Genomic DNA, 20,493 nt, shown 5'->3' with positions numbered 1-20,493 from the left:
CTCGGCCTCCCAAAGTGCTGGGATTATAGGCTTGAGCCACCGCGCCCGGGTGAGACAAGTTTAAACCACACTACTTCTTCTTTCTTACTACGTTTATTGTCTGCTTTTACAGGAGTAAAACAATTATAATGTGTGACATCGTCTCTTTAAACTCTTCTTTCAAACTTTGGTTGAACCATTCTTAGTGAAGTTAAAGATAATTAAAAGCAGTCTGTTTATGTGTCTCTTTCTACAGCTTATTTTAATGCTTCTTTTTTCATTTGTTATTTAGGTTTGCTAGTTCTCACCATTTTGCCATTAAAAAATACCAGTATGCAAGGCAATCATTTTTCAATTTGTTGATTTTAGATGTTCATTGTTTTATTGCGAAGAGTGTTTGATTATCTGTATCCAGAGATATACGGTGATGCAAGTATTTGTTGATGTTGGATCAAAATCTGTACTGAACAGTATTATTTCATATTCTCTCTTTTGTTCTGGGAACAAGGAGGATATTTTGATTTGATTTTCTGATTTAAACATTAACTTCCATGTTGATTAGGCGGTAGATATATTTTGTAGCCAGGAAATTGAGAAACGTTTAGTAAATTTCTTGATTTTTAGATCTCAAGTTACTTTATCAGAGAGGCCTTTCCTGACTTCCCAGAGTGAGTCAGGACCCTGTGCTTTTGATCCATTTTCTAGCCAGCACTTACTAAGTTAACTATACCTGAGAAAATTACATTGTAAACCCCATGAAGGCAAGTTCATGTCAGTTTTTTGATTTGGAAGCCTCAGTGCTTTTCCTAGTACATGGTATATTTAGTGTGTGCTCAGTAATTTAAAAAATATATATATAGCAAATACTATTGTGAGATTGAGGTGTCAAGAGTGGCAGTAGAGAATGTGGGAGAAGAAGTTTATTCTGACTAGATGTTAGTGGGTAAGTTTGGAATAATATAAGTTGAGCTAGATGTTAGAATCTAAAATGAAGATAAAATTGAAGTCTGCATTAGAGAATTATTAAGATATTCTTTTAATGTTAAGGAAAGCACTGTCATGAGCAATTTTATAAATTACTTTTATATTTTATTCCTCACACTATTTTAAAGAACATACTTAATATTTTAATTCATAGTAGCCCATTGTACAGTACAAAGTGGATGCCCAGTAAATGCTCACTGAGGGCAGCATCCCACTTTCTTTTACTCTCAAACTGTGATTTGCAACCTCAGGACATATTTGCAATCTCAAATGAGCTGCTATTAAGGAAATAACACACAAATGTACAGTTAATGCTGGGCAGTGCAGTACATTATTAGGTGCTGAATGGTAAATGCTACCAAGAGGGAAGGGCTACTGAGATATGAAATTATTCTTGGATCCCTTCAAGGAGCAGTTGAACTTGACCTTTAAGTGGTCTTTGAAGATTGGGTGGGGTTTAGAAAGACTCATATATGGAACCATTAAAGTCTTCTTGGAAGCGCTAATTATTTGTCATTGACACCTGTCATTGCATCATATCTATCTGTTAAAGAAGGAAAATGCTCACTAGTGGATTTCACTACTATCTTTGCAGTGAAGATTCACTGCAAACAAAATGTGCAGATTTGCTTAGTCCATCCCATTTCCATCATGTCACTGGTGTAAAATTGGTACATCATTTTCTGTAATTTACAGTCATTCACGGCATAATGACATTTTGGTCATCAGTGGGCCACATATATGATGGTGGTCCCATAAGATTATAATACCATATTTTCACTTTACCTTTTCTATGTTTAGACATGTTTAGATACACAAATACTAACCTTTATGTTATACTCGCCTACAGTCTTCAGTACAGTAACATTCTGGACAGGTTTATAGCCTGGAAGCAATAAGCTGTGCCCTAGAGCCTATGTGTGTAGTAGGCTGCACCATCTAGGTTTGTGTAAGTACACTTTCTATTTGCATAAAAGGGAAATCACCTGCTGATTCATTTCCCAGAAAGTATCCCTGTTAAGTGAGGCATGCCTGTATTTGTATGTTTAAGGGTATATGGTGTTTACAGTATTGCACTATAAGCTTTCTCAGTTGTAGGCATGGGTTTGGTCTTACACTTTAAAAAAAAATGTATCTGTGTACACTTTGTGTCCCTCAAGTGTGTTTTGTGAAATGATCACTCTTTTATGTCTCTCGTTTGACTGAGTAGTCTAAATGGCATTTCTGTCTCTGGTTGAGCCTAGACTATGGCTCAACTTGATGATCTTTTAGGCAAAGTTCCTTTTTGCTACTTACTATTTTAACAGGAATATTTAAAGCATATTGCTCCTAAAATGACTCTGCTATATTGTTTTGAATAAACTATTTATGTGTTTTTTTGTTACTTCTAGTTATGAATCCAAAGAACAGACTTTCAGACTAAATTTTTTGAAGCAGTCACTAAAGATTATAGGGAAGAAATACTTTTAATGCAGGTTTTCCGACTGGACTATTTCTGTGGTGCCAGAGCCTTTTCATAGGCGTAGGTATTCAAAACAGTCTGTTAATTAATTATTTTATGATAGAGTTTTACTTTAGTTTTTCCCTGTTGAAACTTTTTTTCCAAATTTTAATGTATTGAAAAATATGAAAGTGTTTTGAAATACAGTAAATTTTATTGTATATATTTCTGTGTCTCATTATGTATTCATATCCTGCCTTGAGGCAACCTTTTCCTGAATACATTATTATAAGGAATCATAACTTACAGTTGAGTCAAAAAATAAGTTCATTTCTTTATACCTTCTTTTTTTTTTTGAGACAGAGTCTCGCTCTGTCTCCCAGGCTGGAGTGCAGGGGCCCGATCTTGGCTCACTGCAAGCTCCGCCTCCGGGGTTTATGCCATTCTCCTGCCTCAGCCTCCCGAATAGCTGGGACTACAGGCACCCACCACCACGCCTGGCTAATTTTTTATATTTTTAGTAGAGACGGGATTTCACCATGTCAGCCAGGATAGTCTCGATCTCCTGGCCTTGTGATCCACCTGCCTCGGCCTCCCAAAGTGCTGGGATTACAGGCGTGAGCCACCCTGCTGGATCCTATACCTTCTTTGTACTAAGTCTTGAAGGTTCTTTAGCCAAGATCATCTAAAGCTATAAGGACATTTTTCTATTCAAGGGATATCAAACTTTTTTTCCCTAAAGGAAGTTTTTGAGTTTTTAAAGGAAATTTTTTGCAGTTTTGAACATATTGTTGGAACTTCATGGCTATGTATTTTCAGTTTTAGCAGCTTCAGAGAGTTTATATTTTCTTCCTCGGGATTTTCGTGAATGTTTTTCATATTTTTAAGCATTTTTAAAAAGTGATATGTGAGATCAGATCTCTTTTACAGGATGCATCTTTGCTTTCGATTTTTGGTTGTGCATTAGTTATTTATTCCTTTGTAAAAAGTTACCCTAAAATTTGATGGCTTAAACCAGTATTTATCATCTCACTCTTTCTTTGGGTCAGGAATCAGGCATGGCTTACTGGGCTCCTCTCCCTCAAGGTTTCTCACAAGGTGGCAGCGAAAGTATCACTTGGGAGTGTGGTTTCAAGGCATAGCTGGGGAGAGTCTACTTCTTTTTGTTGTTTTTGTTTTGTTTTGAGGCAGGGTCTGACCCTGTTGCCCAGACTAGAGTGCAGGGGTGCCATCTACACTCACTACAGTCTCCACCTCCTGAGTTCAAGCTATCCTCCCACTTCAGCCTCTCCAATAGATGGGATTACAGGCATATGTCACCATGCTCAGCTAATTTTTATATTTTTAGTAGAGATGGGGTTTTGCTATGTTGGCCAGGCTGGTCTTTAACTGGTCTTTAACAGGTGATCCCACCTGCCTCGGCCTCCCAAAGTGCTGGGTTTATAGGCATGAGCCACCATGCTTGGCCAAGGATCTACCTCTAAGCTTGCTCTTGATAGGATTGGTAAGATGGTTCTTGGTAGGATTCAGCTCCTCATGGACTGTTGAACTGCAGGCCTCACTTCTTCACTAGCTCTTGTCTGGAGGCCTCCCTCAGTTATTTGTCATGTGGCCCTTCCATATGGCAGGTCACTACGTGACAGCTGGTTTCCATGAGAGGGAGAAAGATGGAAGCCAGAGTTATTTGATAACCTAATCTCAGAATTGACATTTCATTGCTTTTGCTAAATTCTCTTCATTAAAAGTGAGTCAGTAGGTCCAGCCCACATTCAAAGAGAGGGGATTCCGTAACGGCGTGAGGATCAGGAGGTGGGGTTTATTGGGTCCATCTTAGAGGCAGCCTGCCAAATGTCCTGAAAGGTTTTACTTGATTCATGTTTGCTAGGTTCTTTAATCTCAAAAATTTCTCATTACACTTCCCTTTCTCCTCTGCACCTGCCATGTGAGCAGAGAGATACATAAGAGTGCATATACTCTGTTACATGATGGTTCTACTTATTTTCCTGTACCTGTAACCAACTTCCAGTGATAACCCTAAGATTCAGATGTGGACATATCTTCTTTTATCAGAAAGTGAGCAGAGCACTCAATGAGTGTTGAAAGAATGAATACATTTGTGAATGAGGAATTTGCGCTTATTTTAAATAGTTCTGCCTAGAAAGTTTTACAAAGGAAGTAATTTTGAGCTGCATCTTATCAAAGGGCAAGTAAAGTATTTTGCAGGCAGATGTAATAACAAACTCAGTCTCAAGAAGTTATGAAACAGCTTGGTATGTTCCGGAATGGTGAGAAGTTCAGTAAGAATGGGGTGAAGAATCTTTTATAGAGGAGCATGGGAAATAGTGGTGGAGAAGCAGGTTGGGGCTAGATTGTTTCTGTGCTAAAGACTTGGGACCTAAGTGTAAGCTAGTGGAGTGCTTTAAGCAGGGGAGAGGGGCTTTACTGTGTTAGTGTTTTATGAAGACAAACTCTGTAGCTTTGCTGAAAAAAGGACTAGTGGGGAGAATCTAAAGGCCATCCTGATTATGAAAGATTCTGAGGACTGAATTAAGCAATCGACAATAGTTTTGAAGAAGATTGTAGAGCCACTTGGCCTTTTTCTGGAGTAGGTATGTTGGAGACTGCCAGCTGTCCCCTAATGTATTCTTTCTGTTTTTCTATATGAATGGATCTTTTTCTCACAAAGTAAGGATTATATTACTACTCTCCCTTATGTAACACTGTGAATAAATTTTGGTCAGTGGGATGTGAGCAAAAGGATCTGTGACTTCCCAGGTCATGCGCTTAAGAAAAGGGGATGTACCTTCAGATTTTTCTTTTCCTACTTGATACTGGCTTGAGTGTAGACCTGGTATTAGGCTGTCTTGAACTAGAGAGGAAGTATAGCCTGAGGCTAGTAGACAAAAAAATGGAAGGATCCTGAATCCCTAAGGGCTTTGTGGAACAGAACCTTCAGCTCCTACTTTTAACAATAAAGAACCAAACTTGATCTGGGTTATGCCATTATTTGGGGTTTTTTATTACAGAAAGCCAAATCTGATTCCCAAATCATTATAGGTGGGGTAAGATGCAGGATTATGTAGGTATGAAAAAACCCTGAGATGTCTAGTTTGGAGGACCTAATGAATTGTGATCTGATTAACTGGCATAGAGCTTTAGCGGGAAAATGATACGTTTTCCCTTTTGGATATACTAATTCTGAGATGGCTTCTATTATTTTCTCTATTCCTAATTTGTACAGGCAATGAGCCCAACTTTGATTTTACATGATTCATTGCCCGCTTTGTTCCACGTGAAACATCTACAATCAAATCTCTACTAGTAATCCAAGTCCCTTCTACCCCCTTAATTTTCTTAGCTGTAACATTTCTGGCTGTGAGTCGCCTCACTATCTGTATTCCCTGTATCTTCTTTGAAGATGGAATATGTTGTTGAAGAGCTGAGTTTATTGACTCCTTCTGTGCCTTTCTTCTGTCATTGGAGAGCACCTCTGAATATATCATTTCTGTCATTACCATGGCAACAGATTATTAGAATTACTTAATATGTCTGGCTTATCTCCTGATTTTTCTTGTAATGTTTTTGGCTTACTGTATTTCTGTCATATTACTGTTTTTGAAATTTATTTGTAAAGAAAATTTTTGTGACTGGAGGCACTTACATATCTGACTATATGTGTCATGTGTTTTCATACATTTTAGCCTAAAGCACCAAAGGGAAAAAGTGCAGGACGGGAAAAAAAGGTCATCCATCCATATAGTAGAAAAGCAGCTCAAATTACGAGAGAGGCCCACAAACAAGAAAAAAAGGAAAAGTAAGTATCTTTTCATCATTTGTATTACTCGTTGGTAAAAAAACCCTTTATACATTTATCTTTCAAACGTGTCCTTTCGCAATATTGTCTCCCTTTCATAAATATTTATTGAATGTGTTCTGTATGCAGAGAGTAAAACTGAACAAGCACTCTACTCTTTTAGAGCTTACCCAAAACAGATAAGTAATTTACGTAGCAGTAGGTGATGAGTGCCATGAAAAATTCAAAAAGTTATGAGATGGAGAGTGAGGGAGAAGTTCTTTTTTACATGGGATAGTCATGGAAGCCTTCTCTGAAGAAGTTATATTTGAGCAGAGTTGAAAAATGTGAGGTCTACATATAAGGCATATAGGTTAAAGTGTCCATGAGACATATAAGAGGAGGTATGGAATGGATAGTTAGATATGTTTAGTCTAGTATTCAGAGAATAGGTTAGGGGTGTTGACACAAATGTGGTAGCGATCAGCATCCATGTGGGATTTCAAGCCGTGAGATTGGATAAGATCAGTTCACCTAAGGAGTAACTGTTGACAGGAAAGAGAAGAGAGCCAATTACTGAGTCCAGTGGTGCTCTACCGTTTAGAGGTGAGGAAAAGAAGGAGCATTCCACAAGTGAGACTGAGAAGGAAGAGAAAGAAGGCTGTTTCTGTAAAATGAAGTGAAGTTCAAATAAAAATCATCATTTTGACTATTTTAGAATAGCCTTGCCATTTTCATGAATGTTAGATACATTTGCATACTAGATAATGGAAACCAGTATATTTTTAAATGTTGATTCTTTGCTTAAGATAAGCCTTATATAGTAAAGGTTAGCTGTTTCACAGTGATTTGACTAGAAGGAATTAAGTGTTGTGATAGCAGAGCCAAATTTTCTTTATTTTCTGGGGGGTAGTTTTTTTTTTTTTTTTTAACAAAGATTTACTATGATGATAGCAGTTTTGCTTTAGCACAGTAGTTTTCAAACTTCAGCTATTTGTGCATCACTTTGATGATTTTTACTGTATCTTTTTAACATGATTTATTAGTACTGTGATTTTGCAGTTTCTGCAATCATATATATCAGTATTTTGCAAACTTAAGTACATGAAATACATCTGTAGAGCTTATTAAAACTGTTTGTTCCAATCCTAGAACTTTCTATTCTGAAGGTTTGGGTTTCTGGCTTAAGGGTTTCCATTTCCAACAAGTCTCCAGGTAATGCTGGTGCTGTTGCTGCTGGTTTAGGGACCACACTGTGAGAATCACTGACCTATACTATTATTTATTTTCTCTTAAATACCATTTTTTTAAAAAGGAGATTTTTTTTCTCTCTTAAAATCAAGTAGATACTATTACCTGCTGTAAATGGTCTGAGTCTGAGACATTTGTATATGTTTGGTGAAAAGATCTGGTGAAGGTTGGAAGACTGGTAAAATAAACCCACACTTTTGTCCTTAATATAAAGTGAAAGGAACAAAATAAAATGGAGGTGGGGGAAGTAATTTGCTTACCATTTTATTAAAGATTGTTTAATTCTGTGTCTATGAACTGCTTACCTTACATATAGTACCAGTGATATAATGTGCAATATTTTAGCAAGTAACTGCTTTAGAATATGATTAAGTACTTGGTTCACTGTCATTGTGACCGTGAGCCTAGAATGTTTGTATGTTGTCAAGTATATTCAGCATGTTGTGTATTGATTTACAGAATTAGCGTTATAGAAAAATTATGGAAGAATAAAACAGAACAACTTGCTAATCTGATATATATATTATCCTAAGAAAATTCTGTTTATTGGCCAAGACTTTTCTTTTAGTAATGCAAAGTAGAAAAACATCAGTTAATTTTTCTGCTTGGACAATGTTCTAAACTGATTGGATTTTTTCCCTTTTTAAAATTTATTTTCAAAAAGTCACTCTCTTAATAGTGAGTGGCTCTAGAACCAAATACACAATTTTAATGGTACTTAACATTATTTATGTTATGAAATCATAGGCTTAGGCCACCATAGATGTCAGTTTTTTGAGTAGCAGCATCAGTAACCACGAGTCATACTTAACTTTAAATGGGAATGTGGTCACAAAAGGCATGTTGAAATGCTGTTGATTCCCTGTCCCATTTCAAAAGATGATTGATGACAAGATACCCAGATGGTCAGGACAACTTTAAGCAAGGTGATCGAAGAAGGTACCAACAAGACAACTTGAAGTTGGGTACCTGTGGCTTCTTAGAAATGAATAGCAGTTACCAGATGTTGTTTTAGTAACCGTGCTGGGTAGGAAATTCTGCTACAATTTAGCAGCTTAAAACAAACACAGTTTCTGGATCAGGTAGGAATCCCATTGCCACTTAACTGGGTGTTTCTGACTCAGCGTCTTTCACAAGCCTGCAGCTAAGCTGTTGTCTGGGACTGCATTCATCTCAGAGCTTGCTAGGGAGAAGTTCTGCTTCCAAGCTTCCTCACGTGGCTGTTGGAAGACCTCAGAAAAGATACTGTAGGAGTGGATAACAATGCTAGAGTAAAAGTTCAAGCATATTCTTTATCTTCAACATTTGAAAAGCTCTGATTTAGGACTGTATGACAGGAGCTAGGATGGTTTGAAGACTACCACATTCTGAACAATGAACAATTTATAGGCAGCAAGTGGCTCTTTGATATGATGTGATTTTTGTTTTATGATTTTTCAGTATAGCAACATTTTGGCAAATAATTCTAGATAGCAAATGAAAATGACTCCTAATGGAAGATTAACAAAGAAAACTAAGCATGATGGGTAAGAATCTCAGAAACAACTACCTTTGAGAATTAATCTTATTGAGTCTCTTGAAAAATCATGTTTACACATTGTCTTAAGAATTTTTTCATATTTACATGCAAGTACCATTTTAAATAATTCTCAAATCTCTACTTTTCTTCATTGCAACTGATACCACTGTAAGTTCAGGTTCCCACTGAGTCCATTCAGAATTATTGCAACTTGACTTCTAACTAGATTCTTCCCTCCAGCCTTATTTAAAAGCAACAAATTCCTCTTAGAAGCATTCTCCAACTTTTTATGAAGCGTTGTTTTTTAAAATCAACTTTGAGGTATAATTAATATATAATAAAGCGAACACATTTTAAATGTAGTTTTTGGGTTTTGATAAGTGTATACGTTGGCGTAGCCACCCTGATCAGTATGTAGTACAATTTCATCTTCCTAGAAAATTCCCTTGTGCATCTTCCCAGTCAGTCCTCACCCTCTACCCCTAGCCTCAGGCAGCCACTAATTTGCTCTTTATTTTGATAGGTGAGATTCATCTTTCTAATGTTTAGTATAAATGGAATCACGCTGTATGTGGTCTTTTGTGCCAGCGTCTTTCACATAGCATGTTTGTGATACTTATCCATGTCATTGTATGTATTAGTTGTTCTTTCCTTTTATTGGGAATATTATTCCATCCTCAGGCAATTTATTTATATCCATTCACTGGATATACAACTTGTTTATCCATTCACTGTCTATGTTCGTTTGGATATATTTTAGGTTTCGGCTATTATCAGGAGTCTGCAAGCTAAGGCATTAGCCACCTGTTGCTATGAAAAGTTTTGTTGAAAAAATCAATGCTGGTTCCTTTTGTGTTTTCTATAGCTGCATTCATGCTGTGGTGGCAGAGCTGAGTAATTGTGACAGGTACATGGCCCCCAAAGCCTAAAATGTGACTACTTGCCTGTTGAAGAAAATATTTGTCAACCTCTGCTATTAGGAATAAAGTTCATTCCTGTAGAACATTCATGTACAGGTGTTTGTGTGGACATATGTGTTCATTTTTCTTTTATTTCCTAGAACTATAGTTGTTGGGTAGATGTTTGAGTTTATAAGAAATTCAGTTTATAAGATGTTTGGTTAACATACTTAAGATGTTTGCTTAAGTATATAAGAAATTGGGTTTATAAGAATTGCTGGATCATATGGTGTATTTTTAAGTATATACGAAATTACTTTTCTCAAAGTGATGGTACCATTTTACATTTTCACCACCGGAGTATGAGTTCTATTTGCTATATATCATCTCTAACATGTTATATTGTCAGGGTTTTTTTTGTTTTTTGTTTTTTTGTGTTTTTGTTTTTTCTTTAATTTTAAGCAATCTAGTAGGTGTGCAGTGGTATTTCAGTGTGGTTTTAATTTTCATTTCTTGATGACTAATGATGGCGAGCATCTTTTTAGGTTCTTTTTGGTCATTTGTGTTTTCTTGATGGAGAATCTGTCCAAATCTTTTGCCTTTTTGGTACTGGATTATCTGTTAAGTAGTAAGGACTGTTTATATATTCTAGATACAAGTCCTTTGTTATTTGTGTTATGGATATTTTCTCCTATTCTGTAACTTACGAATTTTATATAGAGAAAGTTTTGGCCTGGTATTGTGGCTTATCCTTGTAATCCCAGTGCTTTGGGAGGCCAAGGTGGGAGGATTGCTTGAGGCCAGGAGTTTGAGACGAGCCTGGGTGATATAGTGAGACTCTGTCTCTACAAAAATACAAGTAAAAAAAAGAAGAAATTAGCCAGGCATGGTGGTGTATAACAATAGTCCTAACTACTCGGGAGGCTGAGGCAGGATGATTGCTTGAGCCCAGGAGTTGGAGGCTGCGGTGAACAATGATAGTGCTACTGCCCGAGCTACACAGTGAGGCCCTGTCTCTAAAAATAAGAAGAAGAACAAAAGATTTCATTTTATTTCTCCAGGTTTCTAGTTGAGTAAAATGGGAGGATAAATCTGGTTTGCTTACTTCTTTGTGGATAAAAGCCATGTATACTTCCTGCTTTATACTAAGCCTTCTCTCATGGCTAACATTTTTCTTTTACCGTTCCCGTAGTCCCTATCCTTTTTTTTTTTTTTTTTTTTTAAATCCTGAATAACTTCTCTGCATGTTCAGGTCTCAGCTTAAAGTTTACTTCTCTGGAAAACCTTCCCAAATCCTAGAACATATGGTAGGTGCTTTTTAAATATGCTTTTATAGCTCTGTATGCTTCTCCGTGTTTTTATTGCCCTTAGATTTTAAGGTTTTTTAGGACAGGGACAGTGGATTTTTTTGTTCGTGGCTATATCCCTTGGGGCTATCAGAAACTAAAGTCTGGCAAAGACTTGGTATCCAGAGGTTTCCTGAATGAATAAGTGTTTAGAATATCAGTAATAGGAGGCATGTATTACCTATACACTTTCTGAGAATAAATGAAATTTTCGTTTGTTATAATTCCCCCTTTTCAAATACATTAAAAGTAACCATTCTGTTTTGTTCTTATTGAAATTTAAAAGATGATAGTAGTGCATTTTGGTCTTAGTGGCAGCACTCAGCCTTCCAGAAGGTTCACATTACTCTTGTGCTCAAGTATTCTGCATATTACAGAACCCATCTGAACGTTCATAATTCAGAAAAGCTTTCAGTTGTGTTTTCAAAACCAGCTTGTTCTATAGGCTTCCTTTAGACATTGAGGTGCTTAAAAAACGTTTCTGATAAAATTTTATTCTAGTGATTCAAAAGAGAAGCATGGTATTTAATGTTTCTGTTAACAAAATTATTTTCAAATTTGTAAAGAATGATCTTTTAATTAGAGTTCTTTAGGCAGTTTTTCTTTTTGTTGTTATTGTCAGAGTTTTAAAACTTGCTTTGGAAACTTTCTAACACATATTTATATACCTTTCCTTCAAAGATTGAAGAATGAAAAGGCCTTGCGTCTCAACCTTATTGGTAAGTGGGTTTACTTATTTGAAACTCTGGCTAGAGTATAGGGCATTTGTGCCCTATACTTATTTTTCTTTTTATTCTTTTAGTGAAATACTGTTTTTATCGGAGTGAATTTGATCAGACTTGATCTAAACAAAGCAAATCAATCATTAAACTTTTGGAATAAACAGTGTTAATGATTTCTAACTCAGTTTTCCAGAAACTGTTAGTTTATATTTATCTACCTACCTATCTGTCTACACATACATTCATATCCATCTGTCCATCTATCTGAAGTTTAGCTCTACCACCCTAACCATTAGAATTATGAAGGATTATGGCCTAGGTAGAAACAACAATTGCTGTTTATTTAATGATGTAGACATACACATCTTCAGTTTGTATCTCAGTGTCATGTCACTGTTTTTTTGGTCAGATTTATTGCTAATAATTTTTTACTCACAAGTCTGAGATTTAAATACTGATTGTTAAGCTTTTTGTATTAAAATGAAAGGTATTTGAACCCCCATCAATGCTTCATCAGGTAACAGAATAGTATTTTTAAATGGGATCTCAGTATACTGGGCCAAGTGATTTTTTTTTATCTGGAATCTTGAGAAATCTCACTGAAAGTGACCCTGATGGTCAGGTTTACTCATAAGGATGAATTTTGTTGGCTCTTTGGTAATATATATCAGTTACTCTACACAATACCTGGTAGCTCTTGTGTGCTTAATGTAAGTGCTAGCTTTGGGGCCCTGGACAGGTCATTTAACATCTCTCATCCACAAATGGGGGTAATAGTAGTACTAATTCTCATGGGATTATAAAGCTATTTACATAGTGCCTACAGCTTATTAAATACTCAGGAAATCTCATTCTCGTCATTAATGGAGTTCTCATTATTTGTGACAAGCTGTCCTTTGCTTTTAAATACTTAGGAGTTCAGGCTCGACTAAATAATTACTTTGCTTTTTTGCATCCATATTGGATAAGAAATCTATACAGAAGAGCATCCATCCCACTCCTCTCTCTTCTCTAAATTAAAATCTGACAGTTTAATTTGTGACAGACTGGTTTAATTAGCTTTGAGCCCAAACAAGGCTTTATGTTTAACATTGACATAAATTTTGGTTCTGTTTTAAACACGTTAATACTGAGAATGATAATGAATATTTACTTGCTTAAATGATGACTTGTGGGGTAAGCTGTCCTGGTACTTGTTGTTTACAGGTGAAAAACTGCAATGGTTTCAAAACCATCTTGATCCCCAAAAGAACAGATATTCAAAGAAAGATGCTTGTCAACTAATTGAAAGGTAAACACTGGGCATATTATGAACAAAGGGTCAGAAAAGGCAGTTCTTCAGCCTGGTTCTTTAAGACACAGAGCTCTGTTACGGATTTTCAGAAGAGCAAATGGGCTTTGTTATCAGGAAGACTTTGGATTCATTTCCTATCTTAGTCACTATAAGAGGTTCGTAAACTATTTGGGTGTCAGAGTGGTAGTTAGGCCACTTTCTTGGGATCAGGATGGGCTTCCTGAAGAAGTGTCATCTAAACTGGCAACTGAAAGGTGGGGGTTAGCAGATCGAGGCAAGGTAGTTTGAAGAACCCCTAGCCAGAAAGAAGAGTGAAATGCCCAGAAGTGAGAATGAAGATAACATAGTTAGTGATCTGCCAGACATTTAATATGACTAAAATAAGTTCAGGGAGGGAAGTGTGGCAGGTACAATAAGTGATAACTAGCTCATGAAAGACCTCAGATGTCAGTCTAAAAGTTGGGACCTTACCCAAGGACATTAGGAACCATAGGAGGCTTTTACAGCAAGCAGCTGAAATGATCCTACTTAACATTAGAAAGCACACATTGAGAATGAAGAAAACAGACTGAGAGGTTCATGACTCTGGCCAGGAAACCATTGAAAGGTTGATGTAACAGTCTGGGCAAGAAATGATGGTGGCCTTGGCTTGGCTCATAGCATGGTAAAGAGAAGTAAAAGATTCCAAAGATATTAAGAAGGTAGAAGTGTCAGTGTTTAGTGAAAACTTAGGATATGTAATAAAAGGGATAGAGAGCAGTCAAGGAAGTCATCAGATTTCTTGTCTGGACAACTATTTCCTGGGATAGGGAACCCAGGAGATAGAGGGGGTTTAGTGGGGGGGTAGGTGGGGACAGGGTCATGACAAGTTCAGTTTTGATGTGCTAACGGTGAAGCCACTAGGGGACATCCAGATGAAGATGGTGGTTGAATGTGAGGGTCTGCAGTTTGATAGAAGGCTGCAATTTGGTCCCTGAAGTTAAAGAAATGGTCGTGTTATCCAGGGAATGGGTAAAAGAGGTTTGAGGACCTGAGGAACTTAGAGAAACATAAACATTTAAAGGCCACACGAAGGCTGGATACTTAGTTTTCCATTAAGTAATATAAGCCCAATACATAGACTTTGTATGTAACACAAATCATTTTCTTATTTTTCAGGTACTTGAATCGATTCAGCAGTGAGCTGGAGCAGATTGAGTTACATAACAGTATCAGGGACAGGCAGGGGAGGCGGCACTGTTCCCGGGAGACTGTCATCAAGCAGACGATGGAGCGGGAGCGACAGCAGTATGAAGGATATGGCCTTGGTGTGCTCACTGGTTTTTTAAGTTTGCTTTTATATGACATAGCAGTATCAATTTGTGATTGATTTCAAAGGTTTATTTTAGATCTTGTTTATTTCATTTGATTTTCTTTCTTTGATGTGTTTTTCTTTGTGAGGGTTTAGAAAAATTTTGGATTCTTTTTTTTTTCCTCCAAATTCCCAACAAAACTACCAAGTTTGTGACAGTGACATCATGTCTTTTTACTGTGATAGTAATACTGATTACTTTCACATTTATCTTATCAACCCTAACTTGTCTCCAGAACTCCAGATTTGCAGTATCACATATGGATTTCTCAAACTCTCTACTTGCATATCTTTTGGGCATCTCAGACTTGACATGTCATGAAACAAAGGCCAGCTCTTCTCCTAAAACTTCCAGGTTTCTTATTCCAGTCACTGGCATCACCACCTGCCCAGCTGCTCAGATCAGAAACACTTTCATAGTCCACATCCCGCCCTTCAGCAAAGTGTTTAGAATCTGATGACTTTGATGACTACTACTACCACCTCCCACTTCCTTGGTTCAGGCCATTATCATCTCACCTGTACCATGGTAATAGCCTCCCAGTTGCTCTCCATGCCTCCACTCTTCCCCGCTAAAGTCTGTTCAACATGTAGCAGCCAGATGAGTTGGCAGTATTTATCAGAGCACTTCCAAAGTAAACCATTTGTTGGTGATACAGCTAGAACTGAAACTCAGATCCGCTACGCTGCAGTGCTTTTCCCAGAATCAGGGGATGGATCTGGTGAACAGACTCATGAGTTTGTAGGTGTCAGTTTCCCTGTAGGGAAATTGTCACCAAATTCTCTTTTGATAAGATTTTGAGAAGTCTAGATATAACCATCCCCTCTCCCCTCCTCATGTAATGTAACTATTTCTGATTCATTAAGGTTCCTTTAAAAACTTTTTTTGTGCTTATTTATACCTTTTAACACCTAGCCTCTCATACTGTTATTTTCTGAAACTATTGTAAAAGTCAATATGCAGTTGTAGCAAACACGCTTATTTTATCTTCTTTATTACTTGATACTACATTTCATTTAACATTGTATTGAATTGGCCAGATATTTGCAGCAGCCTTCCAATTTTTGTTGTTCATGCTTCTTGTATTTCACCAATTTAAGTGTGTTATTTCACCAAATGCATATTAGTTTATGATGAACTTTTGAAATATGGTAAGGAACTACCATATACCTGGTTTTTATTAAAAATGGGTTTAAGTTTTATTGAATTTCTTTAAGCAAAATTTCTTTTTTTAATTTAAAAAAGTATTTTTTTCACATTTGGAAAAATGTGATTTTTTTAAACATTAATTCTTGCATTCCTGAGATAAATTCTACTTTGTGAAGGTAGATTATATGTTTGAAAACATGGTACTTTTCACCAAGAAAAAGTATACAACCTGTCATGTTATTTTAGTGAATTGATAGTTATACTTTGCCAGGTACATTTTATTGTTAAAAAAGGACACGGTTTATTTTGTTAATAGCTTTGTTTTGTTTCATGGATTTTATGCTAGAATTTATCATTTAATAGGATTTTTCTTAAGTCATCTTAAACTAACCCCTTTTGCAAATTTTTCCAGTTAATTATAGCAATACTTTGAAATTTTTTTTTCTTTTGGATATTCTTGCTAAAAATTATTATTTGTTGTATATAAAATTATGTGATTTAGAAAACAGTGCCTCATGGAGATAAATTACTTTCTTTTCCAGAGATTCCTGACATCCTAAATGCAAGTAATCTGAAAACGTTTAGGTGAGTCTGTCTTGTATTGTTCCCTTGAAGCTGTGTGTAAAGTACCTGACAGTTGAACTTTCTTCCTGGGAGTCTAGACGGTAGAACTAAAAGAAAATCAGGAGTTTCTTTTAACCTTTTCTTTTTTATCAGACCAAGTAAGAATTTTCTGAAGTTGGGCTTACAAACAGTTGATCTGCACCGACCAGATAGTGACCTGGTGTGCTTTTTGTTTTTCGAAATGGTTTAAGATACATTGTTATAGTACCTCAAAGTATGTGATCTCACTATTCCTCCCCAGTTCTTATTTTCTTAGAAAAAGAAATAGCAGCAACAGATGTGATGGCTCAGAGTCACATCCCAAGGCTGTTCTGTAGCAGCCTCTTTTGCAGAGAAGATGATTATAGGAATCACTTCAGGGAACAGGTTAAGTCATCAAGACCCGCTTTGTCCAGTGGTTTCTACTTGTACTCTTTTGTAAACGGGGAAACTACTGAGTAGGATTTCAGTTTTGTAGGTTTTTTTTTTTTTCTTTTTTCAACTTTGATTTTAAATTCAGGGGTACATGTGCAAAGGTATATTGTGTTACAAAGGTATATTGTGGAAGGTTGAGGATTGGAGTAAGAATGAATCCATTACCCAGGCAGTGAGCATAGCACCCAGTACGTGTTGTTTTTACCTCTTACCCCTTTCGCTCCCTTCGTTTGTATTCCCCAGTGTCTATATTGTTTATGACCTTGTGCACCCAATATTTAGCTCCTACTTATAAGTGAGAACATGTAGTATTTGGTTTTGTGTTTCTGTGTTAGTTCACTTAGGATAATCTGTAAAAATCCTAGAAGAAAACCTAGTAAATACCCTTCTTGATAGCAGCCTGGACAAAGAATTTATGGCTAAGTCCTCAAGCAATTGCAATAAAAACAAAGATTGATAAATGGGACCTAATTTCTGCATAGCAGGAGAAACTGTCAAGGGAATAAACAACCTATAGAATGGGAGAAAATATTCTCAAATTGTTTGCATTCAACAAAGTCCTAATATCTGGAATCTATAAGAAACAAATGAATCAGCAAGGAGTTTTTTAGTTTTTAAACATAGATTCTGTTTTATTAATCATTTTGGTCTTAACTAGACCATGTTGAGGGGTCTTCTATTTAATGTTAATTGAAATTAGGTAAATTTAAATCCAGTCATTGTCTATACTTTTGAACTCGTTGGAACTAAATTAGATTTAATAGAATTCATCTATCATGTTTAAGGTGCAGTTCACTTTTGAGCTTATGTATAGCATGTATTTATAATTTAAGTATATGGAGTTTAAGATTCTTTTTATACCTTAATTTTATTTTGAGTGTAATCTTAAATATATAAATATGCTTTTTATTTCTAAAACAACATATCTTCTACCTCCTCCAAAGCCAGAAACAAGAAAAGAGATGACTATAGCCTTCTGGTTAGAGTTCAGTTCCCAAAACAATATTCACATTACTTCTAAAGTAATTAATAAAATACTGAGGTTTAAAAACTGAAAATTTTCCATTATAAGAATAACAGTTGATTACTGAAACTTAACTGGGATGTAATTCTGTGTGTGAAAAGGAAAACCTGACTGTATTTTGGAGATTTGTCAGGTATGATACAGTTCCTACTTTTGATTGCAATTCTTGATCTTGGTAGCCTGAGAGAAGGAGATACTCAGGTTAGAGAGGATGAAAGAATAGAACAGCTTTCTAGTAATTTGTGCCTAATATTTTCCTTTAATGCTTTTGAAGTTTTGAATATGTAGGATCCTCAGAGTTTCGAAAATTTATTATCTCCTGTTTTTCCACATTAACTCTTACCAACACTCTGTTCTCTTTTTTTTTTTTTTTTTTTCCACTTTTTGTCTAGGGAATGGGACTTTGATCTGAAGAAATTACCAAACATTAAAATGAGAAAAATTGGCGCTAATGATGCAATTCCCAAGAAGTGCAAGAGGAAAACTATTATAACTGTAGACCAAGATTTAGGGGAATTGGAACTAAATGATGAATCAAGTGATTCAGATGAGGAAATGACTGCAGTGGCCTAATTGTCTTCACTTGAATTGAAAATAAATAATTTGAGAGCGTCAAATTATATTCATTGATTATGGTACCTAATTGTCAAGATACAAGATTTTGATACTGACATTCTCTTATATAATGAGAGTTTCATTTGCAGTTTCAAAAATGGTGTTATGATATTTATTTTAAAATGAAGATTGTTTTTCATTTACATTAAGTTGCTAAAATAGATAGATGTGATCTGCAGAAGTTGTTTAATGTTTTTCATCTGAATTTCGGGCCGGGAGGGAGCAATATAACTAAGGACAAAAAATGTTTTGTTCCTCTTGTGTATTTATGACCACCTACTTTTATGTTTTGTGAAGTGGACAAGTAACCTGTTTCCTGAAAGATTCCTGTTGGTACTTTTTGAGTTGTGATAATAGCAAAATTGTCTTTCAGTAATAATATCACACTAATGCTTCTTTTAAACATTAAACCTATTTTCCTTTTTTACAAAATAAGGGAAAATGTGATAAGAAGTTTGTATACACTGCTGGATTATAGATAATTATTTATCTTTTGAACCAGAGTTAAATGGTAAAAGAAAAAAAAAATCAGTGATGATTGTTATGTTGATCTCCCACAATCAATTTATCTTTTGACAAAGGGGATAAAGAGTTTCAGTTTAGCTCCTTTTAATTGTATATTGTGTTCTGCTTTTTTATTGTGAAAAGTGATAGGTTTTATTTGTGGAGAGAGAATTAAAGATTAGAGAACCAGAGATTTTAATTATGCTACTTTTTCTTCTAAGAGATAAGTTGACATATAATTCAGTATTTTCAGTGTCATGAAAAACATGAATGTTGTACAATTTTCTTCCTCAAAAAACTTGTTAAATGCAAGTATCCTTAGTATGTTTTTAAAAGAGCACAATGCAGGTGTATTTGAGTATTTTCAAGAAAAGAATAAAAACATTAATGCTGTATTAGGTTAACCGAATATCAACTAAGTCTTATTAACAGTTAAAGTATTATAACTACTTTTTTTACTTCTGAAAATTAAAAATAAAATTTATTTCTGCAATTTCACTTCTTACAGTCCCAATTATTTTTTTTTTAGTGATGTAACTTATGTTGATTAGTTAGTAATCTGTGTGAAAGTGTGGTTTTAGGATTACATGAGTAGTTAATGTCTCTTTAATTATTGGAAAGTTTCCTTGTCTCTTGCTTTTGGCTCATAGTTAGTCTTAAAATGGTTGTAAAAACTGAGTCATAAGTTGCATTAAAGAGAATAAGAACTGCTTTATTGGACTGACACTTAAAAGCCCCTACTGTTAGATGAATAACTTGTGAAAAATGACAGATTGTCCTCCTCCTTAAACATTTGTTTCTAGTTTCCCCTGTGTTGTCAAAGCAAAGATTACAACTAACAAGCTACACTGCTGGGAAACTAGGATAGGTAAGTATTTGTTGAATTAATGCATTTACCATTTAGGACCATAATAATCATGTCACTCCTAGCTGGATCAAAGCAGCCTCAGAGATAACTTGTCTTTAGAGTGATGCTTAAGATGTCCTTACTCCTTGCCTGTTGAACATGTTCTTTCTGGGATGATAACTTATGCTCCTTTCATCTAGGCCACTTTTAAGTCAGTGGCATCTTTCCGTAAGACGACGTCTATAGTTCATGGCCATGGAACAACGTAAAGGTAACTTATTTTTGTAAACTAGAGACTGGCAAATTTTTTCTTTATAAAAGGCCAGAAAGTAAATATTTAATATATTAGGTATTATAGGCCAAATGTAGTTTCTGTTGCATATTCGTGTACATATGTGTGTTATTTGCTGCCCTTTAAAAATATAAAAACTGGCTGGGCGTGGTGGCTCATGACTGTAATCCCAGCTCTTTGGGAGGCCGAGGTAGGTGGATCACTTGAGGTCAGGAATTTGAGACCAGCCTGGCCAACATGATGAAACCCCATCTCTACTAAAACTATAAAAATTTGCCAGGTGTGATAGCACACTGTTATCCCAGCTACTGGGGAGGCTGAGGCGGGAGAATTGCTTGAACTCGGGAGTCAGAGGCTGCAGTGAGCTGAGATTGTGCCACTGCACTCCAACCTGGGTGACAGAGTGAGACCCTATCTCAAAAAATAAATAAGTAAATAAGTAAA

The 20,493-nt window shown here is 35.8% G+C and overlaps 1 protein-coding gene across 1 annotated transcript in view; it reads left to right on the top strand.

Moving 5' to 3' along the window:
• Nucleotides 1–19,408, top strand: part of TMA16 (translation machinery associated 16 homolog (S. cerevisiae)) — a 26,143-nt gene extending 6,735 nt beyond the window's left edge. Inside the window, exons 2-7 of the mRNA XM_011959681.1 lie at nt 6,106–6,218; nt 11,894–11,931; nt 13,141–13,225; nt 14,387–14,535; nt 16,272–16,314; nt 18,184–19,408. Of these exons, the coding sequence (XP_011815071.1) occupies nt 6,106–6,218; nt 11,894–11,931; nt 13,141–13,225; nt 14,387–14,535; nt 16,272–16,314; nt 18,184–18,364 (609 nt within the window). The 3' untranslated portion in view covers nt 18,365–19,408. The remainder of the gene's footprint in view (nt 1–6,105; nt 6,219–11,893; nt 11,932–13,140; nt 13,226–14,386; nt 14,536–16,271; nt 16,315–18,183) is intronic.
• Nucleotides 19,409–20,493: the final 1,085 nt, after the last annotated feature.

This window comes from Colobus angolensis, unplaced genomic scaffold, assembly GCF_000951035.1.
Source record: "Colobus angolensis palliatus isolate OR3802 unplaced genomic scaffold, Cang.pa_1.0 Scaffold5, whole genome shotgun sequence".
NCBI lineage: Eukaryota > Metazoa > Chordata > Mammalia > Primates > Cercopithecidae > Colobus > Colobus angolensis.
The sequence above is the reverse complement of the archived record's forward strand: the minus strand, read 5'-3'. Positions and strand labels throughout refer to the sequence as shown.